General features: G+C 38.5%; 2 protein-coding genes across 3 annotated transcripts in view; one reads left to right on the forward strand and one right to left on the reverse strand.

Moving 5' to 3' along the window:
- Nucleotides 1–14079, reverse strand: part of syn2b (synapsin IIb) — an 87900-nt gene that overhangs the window by 11950 nt on the left and 61871 nt on the right. Inside the window, exon 6 of the mRNA XM_075461371.1 lies at nucleotides 1481–1543. Coding sequence (XP_075317486.1) covers nucleotides 1481–1543 — 63 coding nt within the window. The remainder of the gene's footprint in view (nucleotides 1–1480; nucleotides 1544–14079) is intronic.
- On the forward strand, nucleotides 2291–13410 carry LOC142377359 (metalloproteinase inhibitor 4-like). 2 transcript variants are annotated; one of them, XM_075461378.1, is made up of 6 exons: nucleotides 2291–2329; nucleotides 2494–2807; nucleotides 10299–10396; nucleotides 10803–10917; nucleotides 11177–11301; nucleotides 11593–13410. In XM_075461378.1, exons 2-6 carry the CDS (start codon nucleotides 2669–2671, stop codon nucleotides 11788–11790), a joined length of 675 nt encoding a protein of 224 aa, XP_075317493.1. In that variant the 5' UTR covers nucleotides 2291–2329; nucleotides 2494–2668; the 3' UTR covers nucleotides 11791–13410. The 2 variants fall into 2 exon arrangements, with proteins under 2 accessions (XP_075317493.1, XP_075317492.1); XM_075461377.1 differs by having other exon boundaries at nucleotides 2300–2807.

The raw sequence follows: 14079 nt of genomic DNA on the forward strand, positions 1-14079 counted from the left end.
TGCTCTAATCTATGGCTAGTACTTAACAAGTCTAGCTAAAAATTACGGGTTGGCAACTGCAGATACTTTGTCAAAATAAGAGAGGAAAGGCCGCCATGTAGTGAAAAAATTCTCAACTGATCCTCTTAAAGAAAATTTGATTTTTTCCTGTTTTAAGAATAACATCACATCCTCTATCCAGGTATGCAGTCCTGGAGCAATTGGTGACTTCCAATGTAGGAGGATACGTCTACGGGCAATTAGAGAGGCGAATGATAGTACATTCAATTTTTGTGCGCTGAACGTAGGGTAGTTCAGAGGCACCCCAAAAATGGCAATAAGTGGACAAGGTTTTATATCAGTCTCTAAAACTCCAGACATGATTTTAAAAAAATTCTTCCAAAAACCTGTCAGCTTTGAACAGGTCCAAAAAGTGTAGGCAAGATGTGATGGAACAAAGGTACATCTATTACAGGCCTCACTAGTACCAGGAAAATATTTTGCCAATTTGGCTTCGCTTAAATGCATCCTATGTACCACCTTAAACTGTATTAGGTTAAGACGGGCACATGATGTAGAATAATTCACTTGTAGTTTGGCTTTATCCCACCATTCGTCCTGAAACTGAACTTCCAGTTCGGCCTCCCATTCACATTTGATTTTGTCAAGAGGAGAGGGGTTTAATTTCAGAATAAAAGTATATAATTTGGATGTTAGTCCCACTTGCATAAATGGCTTATCAAGAATATGTGGTGATGATGCCTCCTGAGGCAGATGTGGAAATGTAGTGCAATGGTCCTTAACAAAACTCCGAAGTTGAAGATATCGAAAGAAATGGTTTTGGGGGAGATCAAATTTTTCTGACAAGGATGTGCCAGACTTTATGCTAACATTATGTTGGAGATGAAGTTTACTCAAATGATTAAATTGCAAGAAAAATGCAGTTGTGAAAGTGAGGCAACAATCCAGTCATGAATGGAACAGTTTTAGATCGTTTTGGTACTAATATGACTGCACGCTGGACCAATTTTCAACTATGAGGACACTTGCTCAATTTTAGATTGAGTGGTTCTGGTGATCGATAAGGCTTTTAGAAATACTTTACCGTAATTAAAAAAAAAACACCCATTTTTAATTGATAACACGACGATGAGAGGAGACTGAGAGGGAATACAACAGATGACCTGAGGTCATGATGTATAAGGACAAAGAAACTAACCTTGAACTCAGATGTTTTACTGTAAAGATTTTAAAATGCCTCAATTAGCCAAGTGATAATTAGGATAATATGGAGCAATTTTTCCATCTTACCTGAATTTGTTCTCCATTCACAAAAGTTCAGTGTCAATCAATTTTAATTATCACAATTATTTAAATCTTGGCTTATTTCATCTATCCGTTTGGATTTCAGTTAGTTAAGTAGTTTTAATACTGATTGAATAAATTCCCTTAAATACCGTACTGTAAATACTGTACTGTAAAGGAGTCAACATCACAGTACCTTTCCCATTCCCGAGTGAGCGTGTCCGATCTTCACCACCACAGGGAAGCTCGGTGTTGTAATCTGCAAAGACAGAGGATAAAGGGTGAGTAATGACGCGCAACACAAAAATGACAAGAGCAGTTATTCATAACAACGGAGTGGAAAAACCCTGCAGAGAGAAATGGGAGGCTCTTTATTTTTTTGCAAAAGTGGTTGTCAGCAAATGTCTGCATTCTAATGTAGGTAAAAACCTGCTGGAGCAAACAAGCTTTAGATTTCAACTTTCACAGTCTGAACAAAAACAAGAGATTCAAGTGAGGAAAAGGATACAGAAGAAAAAAAAAGAAGTAAAAAAAGCCCACAATTACATGACATCAATAACAATATTAATATTTATAAGGTGTAATGTTTACCATGTTGGGTTAACATGTTTCTAAGCACTCAACACAATGTACAGATGGGGCAAACGGGTTATTAAACCTTAGTCCGAGTAACCTGAGTGTCTTTACTTTTTATGGCAACCCAGGTCATGCAGGTACTAGAAGAAACGTCAGGGAAATCCCTGAATCACTAAATGTATCTTTATCTTTTGAGAACTGTGTTAGCACAAAATCTAACCTAAACTTGGACTTACACAACAAAACTGATTTGATTCTGTGAAAGTGAATTATATTTATAGCGGTCTATGTGGGGAGAGGTGACAGATGGCTTCAAAAGTGGACAGAAGAAGAGGCAAAGGATGGTGTTTTTTGTGTTTTTTTCTTCTGCATTTCAGGAGGCTGTCCCTAAATTGTTGATCACATAAGAGACTCCCTGTGTGTGACCCTCTCAGCATTCAAGACCAGAGAGTGAGGCGATCCAACTATTGTAAGTCTCTCTGTGTGTTGTCTGCAGAGAGGGGGTAGAGAGAAAGAAAGAGAAAAAGAAAAGAGAGCAGCAGCAGAAGCAGCAGCAGCCTTCAACTCAAGTTATTTGCTGCAGCTTGAAATTAGAGGTGTAATTTAAATTTATGAAAACATTTCTATCCACAGCGGCCTCTCAGCTCAGCAGAGCTCATCCTAACAATTCGACCCCGCTGTCTTATTCACCACACACCCCCTTTGCTGACTGTTGGCCTGATTTGCTTCCCGGGAAACTTAACAGGATCAGAAGAGGCGGCCGAGCATTCATCAAGTGGCGGAGCAGTCAGAGGTAGCCAGAGCCATCATGGCCGTGTCCCAGGAGCAGAGTGTGTGTCTGGGGCTCTGGATGCTCCTTTTGCTTGGTGCAGGCATGGAGGGAGTTGTGGAGGGATGTAGCTGCCACCCAGCACACCCACAGCAGCTCTTCTGCAGCGCTGAGATCGGTGAGTTTCCAAACTGAGACGAATTTATTTGATTTTTACTTCAGTAATGTTATAAGCACTGGTCATTTGAAATCTGCTACCTTAAATAATAATAGAAGTTGTTTTACTTATTGATCAACTCACTTTGATTTGTGGAATGAAAATAAGGCAAATCCCATAGTAAACTAATTTCTGCTGGAATCTTTTACCAGAACTGCACCATTCAAACAAAAAAAGATTTTTACAGGATTTTTTGCTTGATTTTTTGGTATTAACATACCACATACCACTGACTCAATTTTAGAAATAACAAGTAACATTAACAAGTCCTGTGTGTTTGTCATAACATTTACGCATCTTCCTCCTCTGAATGACATAAAAACAAACCCTAAAAAAACATAAAATAAGTAAATCAACACGCCCTATTTTCTATCTCGCCGTCTGTCAGACTGTCTGCCCGTCTCTCTGTCCAGTGTCCCTTCCACCATCCAGTTTTTTCTTGTCTAAGCACAGGCCAAAACCAACACTCTGCTTTGACTTTGAGTACTTGGCTGCAGAGTGTGGAAAGCTGGAGTATGTGCTTCAGTCAAAGGTCACACTTCGGCAGGGGAGCGAGAGGGAAAGAAAAGGGAAAAAAGAAGCTTCTTTTTCTTAGTCTTGATTTCTGTCATGTCTCTATCTCCCTCCAGGTTTTCATAGTGGTTAAAATTGATGTTTTTTAAACAAAATGTGAAATGGAAGCTTAGACCCCTTTTCATAACCTCCAGGTCTAAAGCTAAATTAAATATGGGTTATTGGAACGCAATGAGAGTATTTGGGGCATGTTTTCAGGACAGCATTTTACACACGAAGTGCGCCATTTATGATTGAGATGAAGTGTGATTATCATATTTTCTCCAGTGGAAAATTAGAAGGTTCTCACACAAGCCTATCACTGAAGGAAAAGGAAAATGTAGTGAACCAGAATTAATCTAAACAACATCAGCTATCTGGACTGTCAAATCTTCAATGGAATGATGCTGGGTCGAATTGAACTTTAGAGCCATTGGTCCTTTTAAACTGAGTGTGTAAGATCACATTGGTAAGAAAACATCCCCAAATTACTTTGATGACATGATTCAAGCTTCTTGTTATTCTCACGTAAATGATGTATCCAACATCAAAAACTAAAATTTACAGTATCTGAAACAAACATGTCGCAAAGTAATGAAACACATTAGCAAACACATTAAATTTGGATTCATGTGAAGCAGTAGACCGAAATGAAACCTCTTTAAGACAGTGGTTATCCTGTCATCAACGAGCAGCCATAAATACAGACATGGCCGTACTTTAGCCAAAACCAAAACTCTAAAGTGTGACAAAAGTGAAAAGAAATAATGCTAGCCTGTGTTCAACTTTTTAAGCTGCAAAGAGTAGCATCTCAGCAAGTTACTGGTGCTTTGGATAAAAGCATCAGCCAAATAACTGAATATAAATCTACTGTGTTCATGCTGAAGTTGTCAAAGTCAAACTGTATAAACGTCAATAAAAAAAAACAGACTCTGTAATGTTAATGTTAGGAGCTCTGTCTCAATTTGGGGAAGATGACTGTCAGTATGTAGGGACAGTATTATATTCTCACACCATCGATGGACTGAGGAAAAATAGATATCAGATTACAAAGATGACATCTACTTCAAATCAAATCGTCTCAGTGGTGCACACAGCAAAAAAGTTTACCATGCAGCATTCTGCCTGCATGTTGCTGTTTCCTGTTGATATGTCAAAACAGCTTTATTCTCTATTGAGTGTATACTATATGTAGGCGGAAACTCCCACCGACCAGGCTGCTGACTTCCTGCACACATGACTGAGGTATAACAACAAAACCATATGGCTTTTCAAGAAAAAAAAATAGTCATGTGGTCAGAATGTGAACACTTAGATTATATATTAACAATTTTACATCTTATCCTACACATCAAGCTTGACATTTCCACACATTTGATCTTCTATTTATTTATATATGTAAGTACAAACCTGATAGTAGATGTGCTTTTTTTCAAGTGTGAAAGGAATTTATGTGAGCCAAAATTCATGTTTTTTTTAACTGTTTTCACACAAGATGGTAATTACTGCTCAGTTGCACCTTCAAAAGTGTTGTGTCAAAGAGTTGATTTGGGTTTGAAAAAAACATGTTAAAATGCCCATAACTGCACAAACGAACTGTTTAATTGTGTGTTTGGCTTGATCTTTTTGTGTTTTCTGAGGTAAACTTATTGTTTTTCTTTGTTTACTTTCATTTGAAGAGAACATCTGTGAAGAAGCTTCAGTTTGACATTAAAAAAGGCCTGCCAGACATTAAAGTAAAGCAGTGAAAATATCGCTTTTAACAAAAATGATTTGATGATTTTAAGTGAACACTTTTGAGATATATCCATTTATCTGTTATTGTTAACAGCAATCCACTCTAAGTTGGTGCTCCAGCCTGCTGCTGAAAACGGATTATTTTTGCAGGTTCCTATGCCACACCACTTCATCATAATTATGCAATGCCAAAAGTTATTTCACAGTGCTAAACACTCAATTCTTTACTCAAATCAGATAAACTGTTTATTTGCGCTTCAACGGGACATGTAGCACTACAGTTTGGCAACTATGTCAAAGTCGCTGCACAACCCAGTGTTGCTCCTGGGGGTCTGTCTTATGCACATACTACACTTTCTTGTTCAAGTATATTTTTCATATTTTGCTTTAGGTTAAATCAAGGTTCTCCTATTTTTACTGTTTAAAAACGTTTAAAAAGTACAGGAAATACCAGTTTAATCTTGTTATGTCCAATACAAGAATTGAAAATGTGACAGGCTGAACAGTGGCCATGGGGTGGTGCTGAACTCAGGATCTTTTGTTTTTGGACACCATTTCCTCTCGGTCAGTTTGAGGGGTTGAATCAGTTTTGGAGTTAAATGTGCAAATTAATGTCTGAAAGGACAGTCAATGGTCCCTTATCCGGTAGGACACAACTTTCTGAGACCATGAACAGCAAAGTCCTCATTTATTTGTGGTATTCAGAGGAAAACCTTTCATTTGCTGGCGTCTGTGGTTACACCATCCTGCTCGTTTGCAAAGTACAGGCTGGTGGTGGCCTTAAGTTGACCTGACAGTGCTGTCAGAGTCGATGAGCTCTGTGAATAAAGCTGTACATCTGAGTAATATATCCCATCTGTGCCCAAACCTTGGACGATTCCCTGGCCGTGCTTGTGTATTTGAGATTGTGTGTAAGTGCGTGAGTGTGTGTTTGCTGGACGGAGGCCAGTCCATGCCAGCACAGCCTACTCCATCTCTCTCTTTCTTTCCCTCTCACTCCCCACTTCATTTCCATGTCTATAGGCTCAGTCTGATGGTCTGCATACTAACAATATCAGTATGAAAGCCCACTGACAGTCCAGCTTTGTGAGCATGACAAGGGTGCCAATTCATCTGGGAGGGGGAAGTTACTTACTACATCAGTTCTCATGGTACAAGTTTGCAATATTTGTCTTTGGTTATGTAGCTTAGCGGCAGATAAACAGACACTCTCACTGCAGGTGTGCCTGTCCTTATGTGCATAACACAGCTGCAGCAACTGAAGTGGGTAACGTAGCCTGCACAGTTCAAACACATCTAGATAAAAGGGGAGGTGGTTACAACAACGCTGACTCTGGGCCAAGACATTCCTTTTATAAAGATAAACTTGGATGGTTTTCCAGTTGAGTTATTGATATTAGTGTTTACTATTGACAATAATATCATCTAATGTCTGGAGGAAGATGTAAGAGGGGAGACAGAAAGTAAATTATTAAAGCCATTGAAAAGTGACTGGAACAATTCTGGCTTATTAGCTTTTGCAGCTTCAATCCTGACTCATAACAACATTCAGCCTGCCAACTGATCCTTACACAGAGCACTCTTAGGCCTTGATGGATTACTTACCATTAATAGGCTGCACAGAGCCATTATTATTCAGAGAGAAAGATTAGAGTGGGTTGGCTAATATATGGAACACATTTCATCTTCTCAGAGACGTGTTTCCTCTTGCTAAAAGAAGTTCAGATCAAAGACGTACTATGAACAATGAAGCTGATATTAAAGTGTGATTATCATCATCAGTGCAGTTAGTATTTCTGTGTAGTGAGCTTATTTAGTGGTGTAATCATTGCTGATGCAACATGGTCACAATGAATAATCACTTCATGTAAAGACAGGATGTGTTGGAAGTATGTGAAGTGTTGAAATAATGTGTTGGAACTATCATAAGCAGCAAGATTTAACTCCTAGTTATCAGGGTGATGATTCTGATTGGTTTTCAGGTAGCATCAAACTGCCCAAACTGTAATCCTTTCTCTAAATATGACAAAATCTTACAGAGTATCTATAATTTTTTGTTGTCGTTGTGGTCTTAACCTGAACCAACTGTGACTGAAATTAAAAGGTTATTTAAAAAAAAAAAAAACAAACAAAACAAAAAACAATAACAATGGAACAGTGAAACTACTACAACCCCCCCCTCATCAGGTGTTTTTGGGTGATAAAGGTCTTGTAACAAAATATTGGAAATACGTGTTTTTGTAAATTGGATGGTGTGCTGGAGTTCATTCTGTCTCCTTGGATTTGTTCATCCTTGTTTTATACGCAAGTTTCTAGACATAGAAACCCTATGTGTTTCTGTAGCTATAAAATGAGCGAGGAAAGCCACAGTGTCGTCAGTCATTTAAAGCTTCACCCTAAAATTGTACTGAAGTAGTAGTTTACAGCTTGGGCTTTGAAAAGAAAAACGTATAAATTCCGTGCTAAGATTGATCTAAAGTCTTGTTTCCACTGTCAGTACGGTTCGGGTCACTTCGTGTCGGTACGGTACGGGTCGGTTCGCTTTGGGGTCAGCTTTGCGTTCCCACTGTACAAAGGGGACCCTCAGGGGTGGGCGGAGTGCGTGCCGAAGCGTCACTAGGTCGATGGCTCCGAAGCTTCTTCAGCTTAATGTGACACCTATTGAAACCACTCTCTGCCATTTTTGCGGCAATCAGCTGGAAAAGTTTTATGTTTTGCACAGCGCCATCGAGCTCCCGCTGCACAGCCTCCTCACCAACAACGGAGAGCAGAGCCTGGAACCGGTCCTGTGTGCTAGGTATTGTACCCCAAGCAGAAGGGTTACAAAAATGGTAACGGGTACCATGGGACCGGTGCGCTTTCGTGGTAGTGGAAAGACTGAAATAAGGGAACCGTTCTGAACCGACCCGTACCGGACTGCATAGTGGAAACGGGGCTCAAATGACTTCTGACTTATCACTGAAAGGGAGCTCAAATTAAAATCAAACTAATAAATGAATAAAAGACAGTATATGTAGAAAAAATGAACATGCAGTGTTATATATATATATGCTACAACCTATTTGAGATCCAAAGTCTGATTTATACAGAATAAGAATAAACAGTTCAGCCCCCTGATAATTTAATCAAAGTGAACACTCCTGGACCAACTATCTCGCTTTGGCTAATGCAAAACACACAAATCTTAACAGCTCACAAAAGTTCACAAATGTTTGTTAGCCCTTCTATCATCTGGGGTGTTCAACAAACACAAAAAGACCTCAGATTCTTCTGAGCCGATTTCACAGAGCAGGATGAGCTCCTCCTCCTCTTACAAGCACACAAAACCGTGGCGTAGTTATGTGATGAGCCGAAAGGAAAATCGAGGGCGTGGTTTGCTAAGCTGTGTGTGAGCTTCACTCGGTCTCTCCCACTCTTTTGTAGAGTTTTTTTCGTTGGTCTTTTATGGTTTTACTCAATCCACATCAGACTCTCAGCTTCCACCCCTCTCTTTATCCATTTCACACTGGTGCAACTTCTCCCTTATACAGAGAAAGATGTGAAATCAGGGACAATTATGCATCAGTGTTGATGGGAATTACAAACTTACCAAAATATATTTGACCCCATTTCATTTATGTTGTTGCTTCATAAAAAAACTCACGTTGACAGTGATAATGTAAGTATATTTTCAAACTCCCGCCATTGGTGCTTAATTTCAAACACTGGAAGACAAACCAATCAGTGGTTGTGAATTTTAGTTGGTTTTGTTGGATGAAATGACAGCAATTTCGGGCATATATTATTAGCAGAAGCTAGCTAATAATTCAAACAAATGGTAGCTAAATTAATTCCTAAAACCTTACAAACTAAAGAGTACAACTAAAGTTAAGAGAATAAAAATAGAATCATCAACAGTGGACTTTTTTGCAGAAATGGTGCCCTATCTTTATTTTGAACTTCTGTATATCTTTATCTTGTTGTTACAAATTTTAAAGCATTTAGAAGCAGAGATAGAAAATATGTTTGATGACTACTGTCAAGTGACAAGGGAGTCTTCAGTTACTGGAATGTTAAAGCAATAAAATCCAATAAACATAATATTCTATTCAAAACTCTGTAATAAATAATGCAGTATACAGTATCAGCACATCACATTTGTGTGTTTTTTTCTGTGAAACGGTGAGCTCCTGCCCTCGACTTTTACTGTAACCTGTCACTCTTTAGTGTCATTTTAACGATGTAGGACGACTCGTGAAAAATCTTAAAATGCATGTAGGTGACACATAAAATGTGCAAGAAATCGTGTACCATTTGTGCGCATTGTCATAAGAAATGATGTTAAAGCTGCAGAGAATTTACTCATTGGTTATATTTTCAGTTAACGTATATGTTAAAATGCTGCTAATGCACTGCCAAACCAAGTTTTGGCCACTAAGCTATGATTGGACAGATGCTTTTGGTGGGATGAGCTTACTATTGAGTGACTTGTGGCTTTGTCTGACTCACAGTTTTAAATTGTCCTCTGATAAGCACCATATGCATCGTCTTATCTTTGGTGTCGTTGCTATTTGGTTAATACAGCTATCTAGGATGACTTTTTCTGTGGCGATAAACCTGAGAGCTATCATTATAAACAGGAAAATTTGATCAAGTTAGAGCTACAGCAGTGCTATCGGTGTGCAGAAAATGTCTAAAAAATGTATTTCATCTAACAATGTGAGTGATAAAGATACAAAGTTTAATTTGTCATGGTTTGGATTGAGTAGAGTAAAAATGTGCTTTGTGTAGCTATAGTGTATACAATGTATGCATACTGTTAATCTGTGGGTAAGGAGATAGTTGGGAATGAGTAAGAAGAGAGCTACTTGTTATTCTAAGTGGGTTTTGAATTTCCTCCCAGAGGAGAAGAGGAACACATCCTGTATCACTACTGAGAGGCTGTGACACTGTCTGTGTGGGGAGGAAGAGGAGTGACAAACAAAGCTATGGGAAATGGAGATGGGCAAATCTATCTATAAATTTGTAAAGCCACCCATCCATGCATCAAAGAAAAAAATATATAATTCTGGATGTTTTCCATTGTCTTTGGCATGAAATTACTCCATTTATCTTCTTGCATTCATTACCCAATTCAATTCACCTCAACCCTTCCTTCTGTCTGTGTTTTTTTCTTCAAAACAGTGATAAGGGCAAAGATCTCTGGAGAGAAGATTGTGTCACCTAGCAACAGCTCCTCACCTTACATGAAGATGATCCAATATGAAATCAAAATGATCAAGGTGAGTTTTGTGGACAACAGCGCACGTATCTGCTATTGGAACACACAAATCCTTTTCATTGTGTATGGTGGTAAGTATAGGCTGCAGGGTTAATGAATCAGGATAAGTGAACAAAATATATGTGACCTCAAAAACAGGCAGTTCAGAGTTCGTACATACCCTACACTGCAGCATTTTTTTTCTCTACAAACATCTTTCTGTGGCCCTGTTTCCCTGTCCTACTCTTGAGATCGACCACGGTCAAATAAAAGAAAAAGTTAAAAAGCGACAGAAAGGTCAATTTCAAAGGGCAAATGTGTACAATCCAAACACTGTGGTTTTATTAATAAATACTGAGCAGGATTAAAAGTCAAACATGGAACTAGAAGTGTCCTACTCTCCTCTCCCTGCATGTCTCTATGTCCAGATGTTCAAAGGATTTGACAGGGCCAAGGATATCCAGTATGTGTACACTCCAGTCTTCTCCTCACTGTGTGGAGTCAAGCTGGACTCCAACAACAAAGCAGGGTATCTGATCTCAGGTACAGTACGCAACAACTTGTTCATTTAATCCACTTTTAACAAAAAAAGCTGCACATGATACATCTGTATTATCAGGATACATGCAGCTGAAATAATGTAGCAAGGCTTTCTAGCATTTTTTTGGGGGGGGGGGGGGTAGCTTGGGACTGGTGCTTGATATCAAAGATTTTTTTATTGTCCTAACATTGTGAGGGTTTTCAGCATTTTGTTTGGCTGAAAGCCAGATTAAATGGCCGGTGCTGTGATGTCTCTTATTAGGAAGTATGTGGAGTGATGGCAGGATTTCTATTGGCCAGTGCGACCTGGTAGAGTCGTGGGACAACTTATCGCTATCACAAAAGAAGAACCTCAACTACAGATACCAGATGGGCTGTGAATGCAGAGTAATTACCCCCTTTCACTCCCTTTATGCATATTCATTTTTCTCACACTCGTCTTTCTGTCTCAGAAGCGTCTCAGCTGCTCCTTCAACTCCACCTCAAACTATATTCCTGTTTTGGAACAAAGATTTTGAATCTCTAAGCACTTTTTCACAGTGACAGTCTCTCCTTTTATCTTCAACCTTCACCAAAACCAAACTCTTGTTTGTAACACAGGAAAGACCAGCTTGAGCACCAAATATTTGTTGACAATAAAACTTATGACTAATAAACTTATCACTCTTCTCTTATCAGATCAACACCTGTTACACGGTCCCGTGTGGCCCTACAGGAGAAAATGAGTGCTTGTGGACAGACTGGCTGCTGGATAACAGTCTAAATGGGGAGCAGGCTCGGCAGTACGCCTGTATTCGCCGCTCGGACACCAGCTGTAGCTGGTACCGGGGAGGGCCTCCACCTGAGAAAGACTTCTTGGACATGACTGACCCATGACCTGTAATTTTGGCTCAGATTTGACTCCTTATGACTCTTGAAATGCCTCAAGAAAAAAAGACCTTGCTTTGGTAAATGTAGTACAGACACAGTACGCAAAGTAGCAACTGAAATAATTAAAATATTGGCCATTTTTTTTTAGTGTCAGCAAAAACTGACACTGAGCTTCTGTTAGCAGAGTTCAGATTGTTGCTACAGCAAAGATAGGGAGATTTGTATAAACTGCAGGGGCTCTCAGCATTCCTCTGAGTCATTTTCGTATCCTCACACATTCCACTTGTCTTGCTATTACAGAGTGAGAATAGGAGCAGAACATCCACAGCAAATTGTTCATTCCAGAGGGAGTGTTTTGTCTGATGATAAATGCATTCCTTTCACAAACATGAAGGACCTCAAAATTGTTTATGAATAAGGTATAATAGGATAAATAGGAATTTAAGTTGGGGATTTTCTTAAAATATAAAGCTGCCAACTCATGCCACAACCTTGAGTTTCAAAGTTTACGTTGTACACTTAGGCTGCGGCAACCTTTACATATTAACACATAAATGTTCAATACAAATAAAATACACGTTTTAGGCATTAAAACTAAGGCTGGAATGCATTTAGGAATAAAAAAGAGAAATGCTTTTTAATTTATCGATTAAATTCTACAATCTTTTGCAGGACTCCTAGTTGTTTGTGAGTCCCATCATGTTCGTGTTCGTGCCGTGTATTTGCAGCACATAATGAGATTCCTGTGTGCTGGAGAGCAATCTAAACATCCACAGTGCCTAAAATCTTTGAACTCTGCTGCGTACGCAGAGAAAAACAATGCCGCACGTTCTCCAGTTAATCATGTTTTGACTTAATGTGAAACAGAAATTAAATATGACCACAGTTCTTTCACAACTATATCGGCACAGTTAATCTCACATCTCTGAGACTGTAAATATTGTATTTCAGCTGGAATTAACATTTTAAAGGCTAACCAGATCTTTTCTTATAGCGTAGAGATTCTTATCTTGTGGTTGTTGTGTGTTTAGTCTCCTTGGTTGAGCTCTTTCCTGTGCCAAAAATCTAATCCGGCGCTTTAACAACAGCAATGCCACCTGTAGAAGCCAAGCCTCCTCTACTTAGAGGCGATTAGGTAACAGAGCATGGTTCAATTCACTTTTTTAACTCCCTAAAACAGGAAGGGGATGATTCTCTTCCACATTTCAGATATTTAATGAATGAATAAAGTGTTGTTCAATATAAATATTCATTATTCAAACGACCCGAGCGTGAATTGACCCGTCTTGTTACTGGACTACTTCACTAAAGTCATACAAATTAAAATGGATTCTGAATTGCGATGCTTGTACAAGTCAATACGTCAACATCAAATGGTCAATATTTGAATATTTCCATTCAACATAGTATTTTGCATGATTCATTAGAAACATGCTTTATGTTTCAAATATATTAGTTACATGCAATTTCACGAATGAAAGAATAATTGCATGCCTTTAGTGAAGTGCTAAATGTTTTATACAGAAAGAATTGTTCGAGTTTGTATTTATGTCTCTGCTTCTGTCTAAATAGAGTTTTCTATCTCCATGTACCAAAAAAGATTGTATATAAAATGTCTCAGTGGAACAGCATGTCGTTGTCTCTTTGTCTTCTCCCATCAGATACCAAATCTAACACAAAAAGACCCGTGTGGAAGCTTAGAAATGATATTTGCTCTAAGAAATTAAATGACGTAATGAAGATTTTTTCGGAGCTTGCCAAGATTATCAGCTGTTACAGAACTAATTTAACAAAGCAAAGAAGTTTATACACATTCATACACATGGATAAATAATGCAGATGAAGGTCACAATATATATATATATATATATATATATATATATATAATAGATTTTACTATAGCATGTCTTGTATTTTTTTATATATATATTCTCATATAACTGGCGACCTGCTGTCCAGGGTGTACCCCGCCTCTTGCACGATGATCGCTAGTATAGGCTCCAGCCCCACCGCGACCCAACCGGTGGATTAAGCAGGTATAGAAAATGGATGGATGGATGGATATTCTCATATATATCTTTTAATTAAAATATAGTTTTAAACTTTACCTAAGTGTAGAAAATAGTCACACTAACCTGAGATGCCATGCCTCAGAATGTGTTGTTATGACTGAACTGAATTTTGGAAAATATCTCTAAGAAAGGTCTCATGTTTCTTGTAAAACACTCTTTTCAAATAAAAGATTAACTGCTTTTATACGAATATGACAACACTGCACTTAGTTCCAAATGAGAT

This window comes from Odontesthes bonariensis, chromosome 3 (genome assembly GCF_027942865.1).
Source record: "Odontesthes bonariensis isolate fOdoBon6 chromosome 3, fOdoBon6.hap1, whole genome shotgun sequence".
Taxonomy (NCBI): domain Eukaryota; kingdom Metazoa; phylum Chordata; class Actinopteri; order Atheriniformes; family Atherinopsidae; genus Odontesthes; species Odontesthes bonariensis.

Bases quoted from the DNA above. Each gene is read 5' to 3' on its own strand.
- LOC142377359 (XM_075461378.1), top strand. From the start codon at position 2,669: ATGGCCGTGTCCCAGGAGCAGAGTGTGTGTCTGGGGCTCTGGATGCTC. The intron at 10,397-10,802 runs GTGAGTTTTGTG...CTCTATGTCCAG, and splicing joins ATGAAATCAAAATGATCAAG to ATGTTCAAAGGATTTGACAG. The intron at 10,918-11,176 runs GTACAGTACGCA...GTCTCTTATTAG, and splicing joins AGCAGGGTATCTGATCTCAG to GAAGTATGTGGAGTGATGGC.